The sequence below is a fragment of the Lipotes vexillifer genome, unplaced genomic scaffold (assembly GCF_000442215.2).
Source record: "Lipotes vexillifer unplaced genomic scaffold, Lipotes_vexillifer_v1.1 scaffold149, whole genome shotgun sequence".
NCBI lineage: Eukaryota > Metazoa > Chordata > Mammalia > Artiodactyla > Lipotidae > Lipotes > Lipotes vexillifer.
Window position 1 is genome coordinate 332,144 of NW_006779962.1, and position 7,192 is coordinate 339,335.

The following is a 7,192-nucleotide window of genomic DNA, read 5'->3' on the forward strand; positions in this document are numbered from 1 at the left end:
AACCCAGCCCGGCTCAGGCCCACCCGGCTCCCCAGACCCCACTCCCAGCTCAGGAAGGAAGTGCCGGCGTCGGGCCCGGGGGTGAGGAAGGTGGCGAGCACGTGAGCGTCAGGGGCTTACCATTTTCCCGTGAGACTAGGAAGCGCGAGGAGAGGAAAGGAAAAGGGGAGACGAGATCATCAAGAGGCCTGGCCCAGCCCCGCGGTGGGTGCCGCAACCCAGGACACTGCCCGCTGCCAAGTGCCCCAGGATGGGGCCACCATGGCAAGGGCCTTCCCCCCAGAGGGGCAGGTGCCGGGGCGGAACTTGGGGGGCTTCGTCTTCAGCCCTGAGCCTGGGAGGTGGCCTCAGGTCACTGCTTCTAGGGCCCCAGTGGCCTGTTTTGGACATCAGGGCTAGGCAGGTCACCCCCAATAGCTCTTCCAGGTGGCACCTGCATTCTACCTGTAAGCTCGGGAGTCCAGCCTCTTCTAACACTTTGGTTCCTGGCACCCACACCCAGCCCAGGGCTGCACACCATAGGTACTCAAGCACTGGGTGCAGAAGCAGGACTGAACCAGAGAGCACGGCAGCCCCAACTCAGCATCCATCGCACCACCCGCAGCATCCATGGCCCCACCCCCAGCAGCCACGGCCCCACCCCAGGAGCCACGGCCCCACCCCCAGCAGTCATGGCCCCACCCCCAGCAGCCATGGCCTCACCCCCCAGCAGCCATGGCCCCTCCCTCACCAGCCATGGCCCCACACCCCTCTGCTCAGGGTCCTCACTGGGGGGCTGCGATCCGGATCGTGCCCCCCCAGGCCCCCCCAGGAAAGACTCAGACAAAAGGCCGGGGGGCGGGGGCGGGCGGTGCCGGGCCCAGCACAGAGCGGGTGGAGGCCAGCCCACCCGACCACGCTTCCTCTGGCCACCCCACAACTCCTCCCTCAGGGGCGCAGCGGGCGGCCCAGCCTTAGAAGCCCCTCCGTCGCCACCAGGAAGCCGGGGCTCACCTTCTTGACGTCCTTGTTGTTCATGGGGTCGTCGGTCATCTTGTGGAAAAGCAGCTCGATGATCTCCTTCAGCTCGTAGCTGTCGCCCCTCCTCTTGCACACAATGACCGCCTTGTCAAACAGGAACAGGTACCTGGCCCGACAGCGCAGCCACAGGGGCCCGTCAGTGCGGCCACCAGAGGCCCGACAGCATGGCCACCAGGGGCCTGACAGCGCGGCCACCAGGGGCCCGTCAGTGCAGCCACCAGGGGCCCGACAGCGCGGCCAGCACACCGGGGTCTGAGGCCACGGGACGGCTGCGGGTGCCCGGGTGGGCAGCGCGAGGGCTGTTCCCTCCCCGAGCCTGAGCCCTCCCCCCGCCTGGCCCACCCGGCCAACTCTGACCCCTCAGCCCGGCCTTGGATCCTCCACGCCCCTGCCCCCACTGGCCTTCCCCACAGCACTGGCCTCTGCCAGTCACTGCCCATTTACACGTCGATCCTCCACGGGATTAGGAGACGCGTGGGGCAGGGCTCATGTCTTCTGTGACCCCGGCCACGGCCCCAGGCCTTGGACGCAGCAGGTGTGCGTGGAGGACCAAACAAGCTGGGGCCGTGCCAGCTCCCTGGGAGCTTTCGCATCGCCCGCCCGCACTCCTGCCCAGTCCTTTGGCAAACAGCTCACACGGCCGCTCCCAGGAGCCCGTGCGCTCGCAGGCCGGGCCTCTGGCTGTCCCCCAGCCTGGCCGGTCCAGTGCCGGCCGCAGGCAGGGCAGCCCCACGGGCGCGGCAGCCACTGGCCGTCGCTCTCACCGGGAAGGAAGGAAGCAATTAAAAAGGCGCAACCCAAAGCCAAGTCCACGTGAAAAGCTGTTTCCAGGCCCGCTGGGGAGCAGGGTGCCCTGGAGCGGCATGTCTGACTCAGGGGTGCCGCCCAGCCCGGCGCCCACTCCGCTCACCTGTCTTGCTTGGTGTGGTTGACTATGGACCGGACCTTCAGTTCCCCGTCGATCTTTGGTCTCCCAAATTCCTCCAGTTTCACCTGCTGGGAAAGAAAGGGCGAGGCCGTTAGTCCCGGTGCCAGAGCAAGTTCCCTACGTGGAGAGAAACGCAGGTGGGCACGTGTCCGGGGGCGGCCGTTTTCCGCAGAAACCGAAGGCGGGAGCGATGTGAGACGAGCCCCACTGGTTCCCGGCTGGTGCTGAGGACAGAAGCGGGGAGCAGATGACAGGGAGGAACCGGGCCTGCAGACTCCGCGCCCCACAGACCCGGCCCTGCTGAGGACTCCCTCCAGTTCTGCGGCAACAAAGGGCGATTGATGGTGTGGGTCAGTTAGCAGGCCACTGTTATCATGGAGCCAGAGCGGGAACCTGGTGGGAAACGCCAGACGCCTGACCCCGAGAAACCAAATTAAAAAGAGAACAAACAGCGCTTATCAGATAGAGGGCGGGCAGGACACGGGGATCCTGCCGGTGGTTCATCTACCACAGGAAGAGCCTCCGAGCTGAACCCCCTCTCTGGTTTGCAAGGATTTCATTTTCGTTTTCTGCCTGGTTTGCATCTCTGCTCTGCTCTGATTCAGAGACGTCTCCGGGCACGTTCCCTGTGCGGTCTCTACGCGGACAGAACAGGAAGGAGAGGATATGCCGCAAAATACTATCAGGCCACAGCCTGCCTGGCGCTGCGACGGGGGCTCTCAGCATCTTCTTTCAGAGTTTTCTGCATTTTCCAGGAGCTGCCAGAGCAAAACGAAGGGCGCAGCATGGGTGTCACCCAGGGTGGGACCAGCACCTGCTTAGTGACTCAGGGCCTCTGTGTCTCATCTCCAAAGGGCGGGAAGAAAGGCACCAGCTTCACCTGCTGGGATGGGGTCCGGAGAAAACCACACGGCTGGGCAGAGCAGGGCACCCGGTCCACAGGAGCGCTCCACACCTGCTCCCCTGCTGTTTAACTTTTGTCATTTCATGCGTAAGAATTAGTCGTGTGTAAAAACTTAAAAAAAAAAGTCTTCTTGTCACAAAAGTAGCGCCCATCCATCCATCGTAGAGCATGTAGAAAACATCCAACGCTCAACGAGGGGAAAACCAACAGCCCCAGGCCCCACCAGGCACTAACACCACTGCTAACAGCCTGGGGCACAGCCATCCTTAACCTCCTCTGCCCTCTGAAAGGAAAGAAAACTGGGGTCGGGTCGTAATGCTGTTCGGCGACTTCTTTTTTCTTTGCTGGACGACACATTACGATTGTCTTCACACCACGTGCCTGTACCACAGTCCCGTTTGGGCTCTTCTGACTCTGGTCGGGGAGGACCAGACAAATGGGCACCAGGTGTTAGCCTGGGCATGTGGGGCTTCCTTTGCAAAAGCTTCTGTGCTGATTTGCTTTTGACAGACACTCACCGGGACTCTAAAAGTTCAGGGACCAGAGAGTGAAAATGCATGTAAACCAGTGGTCCTCAGCCAGGGGTGATTCTGTACCCAGGGGACATCTCGTGATGTCGGGAGTTGTATCTGGTGGCCATGACTTGGGCCCCTGGAGGGTGGGGGTGCTACCAGCATCTAGTGGACAGAGTCCAGGGGTGCAGCTCAACATCCCACAATGCACAGGACAGGCCCCACAACAGAGAATGGTCCAGCCTCTCGGTCAACAGTGCCGAGGCGGAGAAACCCTGTTTAGACATTCAGCAGATCAGCGAGAGGCTGGTACCGGTTGGCACAGGCGGGGAAGTGCCTGCTTCCTGGGATGGCCCAACTCCTCACCCCGCAGGACACAGTGGTTCACCCAACGTCCCGAGGCTGAGCCTCTGAGGGACCAGGATGAGGATAAGGTCCCATGAGATGTCAGCCCTGCCTGCTAGAGGTCAAGGGGGAGGGGAGAACTCAAGGGCAACTCCTGGGCAGGGTGACCAAACCCTCTCTATTGTCCCTCATGCGGACAGGAGATGTGGGTGAGCCAGGGGTCCCAGAGCGTTAGGAGCCTCACACTCCCCCGGGCGCCACACTCTCCTCTTGGACCCAAGAGAGTCCCAGGCCAGGCCAGGGAGGGAGGGAGGGAGGGAGGGAGGGAGGGAGGGCAGAGCAGTCAATACCGCTCCTCTCCTCGGGCCCTCAGCCAGTGGCCGCCTTTGTGCACAGGGCCCCTGGGCTGGTCTCGGTGCACAGCCTGGCAGTGCAAGGTCAGCCTCCGCTCCAGAAGCTGCTCCACCCTCTCGGCGGAAAGCGCTCAGCACAGCTGCACGACCCGGACGGACGGAGCGTGTGGTCGCCCTTCCGCTTATTCGATGCCGAGATTGTGAAAGTCATTTTTTTTTTTTCTTTTTTTGGCGGTACGCGGGCCTCTCACTGTTGTGGCCTCTCCCGTTGCGGAGCACAGGCTCCGGACGCGCAGGCTCAGCGGCCACGGCTCACGGGCCCAGCCGCTCCGCGGCATGTGGGATCCTCCCGGACCGGGGCACGAACCCGCGTCCCCTGCATCGGCAGGCGGACTCCCAACCACTGCGCCACCAGGGAAGCCCTGAAAGTCATTTTTTAAAAGATGTATATATGGCGGTGACTGTCTTTGCTCTCTGGGGCGCCAGCACACTTACCAGGTTCTCTATGGAGCTCTGAAACTCGCCGATTTTCTTCAGGGTCTCCTTGTCCCGTTTAACTTCGTTGATGTACATTGCCAGGTCCTGGGACACAACACAGGCGGGGAGCGGGTCAGCAGGCCCACGCTGGGCAGGGCGTGAGGGGCTCAGCCACGAACCCCATGGCACCGTCCAAGGGCTGGGCATCTCCAAAGCACCGTCCACCGTCCCCAGAGGTGGCTGGCCCTCGAAATGACCGCAGGGGTGAGAAGCGTCACCCCACTTGACAAACGAGGCAGAAAAGCTGCACCCCATTGGTGGGCCAGGAAATCCCTCCTCCTAGAACAGCTTCCTTCTACCCCGTCACTCGGCCACCTTCTAGGTCAGAGTTGAAGGAAAATAACCAGGTCGACCTGGACCAGCCAGTTCTTGGTCCTACAGAGCCTCGGCGCAACAAGGGCAATCCCACCGCGCAGCCCGGCTACCCACATGCTGCAGTCTCCTGCCGGCCACCAGGGGGCACTGCCCACCGCGATCCAGAGGGCCCAGCGGGACAGACACCCAGAGCCCAGGGTGGAGCCCCTGAGCCAGGCGGTGGGTAGGGGGTGAGAGCTGGTTCCAGCCTCCCCTCCAGTGCCTCCTGCCCGTCCACACAGGGAGCCCACTGGCCAGGCAGAATCTGAGACCCTGAGGCAGGAACATTACAAGATGGGCCTGGTGAGCCATGCAAGCACCGGGGCCTCCATGGCACAGGTCACAGAGTTTGCACAGGACTTGGCGTAAAGAGGACACGCTGCTCAGAGAAGCTCCAGAAACAGACGGCCGAGCAGTGGGGGGACAGAAGCCAGAGAGGGGGCGATCCCCCTGGGAAGGTCACTTCGCAAAGATGGAGGATGCACAGGACATTGCCAGGTGACAAGGACAGGTTCAGCCCGAGCCAACACACAGGTGGGAAAGAACGGACACCTTCAGGGGCCTGAGCGTGGCCAAGCTTGCCTGGAAGGTGGGGCATTAGGGGTAAATACAACTGCAAAGCCAGCACAGCTTTGGAGGCCTGCGTGCCGGGGTGAGGGTCTGGGCCTGACTCAGCAGGCAGTGGGGAGCCATAGAAGGGTTCTAAGAGGGGGAGGGACGTCAGCTGGGCTCTCCTTCTGGGGGCTGAGCTGCAAAGTGGGCTTCCATGGACACAGGGAGGAGGGGAGAGGCGCTGTGCCTGGGTGGAGTGGGCATTTCAGAAGCAGATGCCACACACTGGGCAGCAGGCAGGGGAGGGTCAGATGGCCCAGCACTGGGTCCGGTGCCTGGATTCCGGCGACAGCCTGGCAGACGGTCAGGGAAGCGAGGGGAAGGGAGGCCTGGGGGTGGGGGTGGGGTCACTGTGGGCCAGGGGAGGCTAGAGAAGAGAATCCTTAGGGAAGCCCCCCCCCACCCGCCCCCTCTGCCCCTGGTGGGTCCCATCCACCGCCCTGCCCCTGCTCTGCCTCCTGCCCTGCCTCCTGCCGTCCAGGAAGATCTACATCTCCGATCACCGAGGTAAGGTTGTTAGCGAGCCCAGGTCCAGTCAAAGAGGGCGGGCACGGTCCATGAAGCCCAAGGCTGGCCCGGCCTCTCCCCTGCCTCGGTTTACCCACCTGCATGGCCTCCAGCGCTTCTTTGAGCTGCTGCCTCTCGGGCCGGTCGGTGGAATGGCTCAGAAGTTCCTGGGGGGGTGGTGAGGCGTGGGTGACCACTCAGGGGTCTCAGCCTGGGCCCGCTCCCCACCAGGCCCCGGGTGTGCAGACAGAGCCAGGCCCTCGGGACAAAGCCCCCCACCCCCACCCCCCCCGGCTCTGGTCCAGCCGCCCAACTCCGGCAGACAGACAGCGAGTCCTCCTCCAGGAGACACACGGCTTCGAGGCGAGATGTCTCCAACTCTTGTGGATAACGGGGGGGGGGGGGAACATTAAGACAGCACAAAGCCAGGGGCCGAGCTAACAGGTGACCTGCTGATTCACTAAAGAGCCTTGCCTGGCACCTCACAGAAACCACTGTCTCCAGCGTAGGTCTGTCTGTCCCGAAGGATTTCCTGTTTCCGTGGCTACCAGGAAGCTCAGGGACTGGGTTAAGAGACGAGCCCCAGGAGCTCTTATTTCTGGCCTGAGGATGCTTTTCTGTCTCTCTCGGTTTTTCTTTTCTCTTACCGATTTAGATCATAATTTTCCTTGTATACTAACTGACAAATATTCATAATACATACAAATACCGCGTAGCTCCTGGCACTTATTTTGCAGGTTTTAGGCGCTAAGCAAGGGCTGCCTCACTCTATGCGCTTGTTCATTCGTCACCCTGGCCTCTCTGTGGGCCCCACCCCACGCCCCGGGGGCTGCCGGGCCCTGACCCACTCCAGCCAGTCTCACCTTGAGGAGCAGGTGGTATTTGAGCACCCTCTGCATGGGGACCACCAGCAGATCCTGCAGCTTAAACTTCCCGTCTTGGACCTTCAGGGTGCATTCCTGGGCGTCGGGGGAGCAGCAGGTGGATTTAGAGCACCCTTGCCCGGGCACACCGGACCCCAACACTCCCATCCCCCAGCCTGGGGACGGGGGCAGACCCAAGCCCTGCACTGGGGCCCAGGTGTCTGGTCTTCCTCCGGTCTGGCTCCCAGAGACCCCGC

At 62.4% G+C, this 7,192-nt stretch overlaps 1 protein-coding gene across 2 annotated transcripts in view; it reads right to left on the reverse strand.

Moving 5' to 3' along the window:
- The window catches only part of VAV2 (vav guanine nucleotide exchange factor 2), a 189,893-nt gene that overhangs the window by 21,914 nt on the left and 160,787 nt on the right, over positions 1-7,192 (reverse strand). The window contains exons 11-16 of one of the 2 annotated variants that reach the window (XM_007453081.1): positions 6,936-7,031; positions 6,171-6,239; positions 4,558-4,644; positions 1,931-2,016; positions 994-1,126; positions 121-135 (exon numbers count right to left, since the gene is read on the reverse strand). In XM_007453081.1, coding sequence (XP_007453143.1) covers positions 121-135; positions 994-1,126; positions 1,931-2,016; positions 4,558-4,644; positions 6,171-6,239; positions 6,936-7,031 — 486 coding nt within the window. The remainder of the gene's footprint in view (positions 1-120; positions 136-993; positions 1,127-1,930; positions 2,017-4,557; positions 4,645-6,170; positions 6,240-6,935; positions 7,032-7,192) is intronic. The other variant, XM_007453082.1, reaches the window with a different exon arrangement.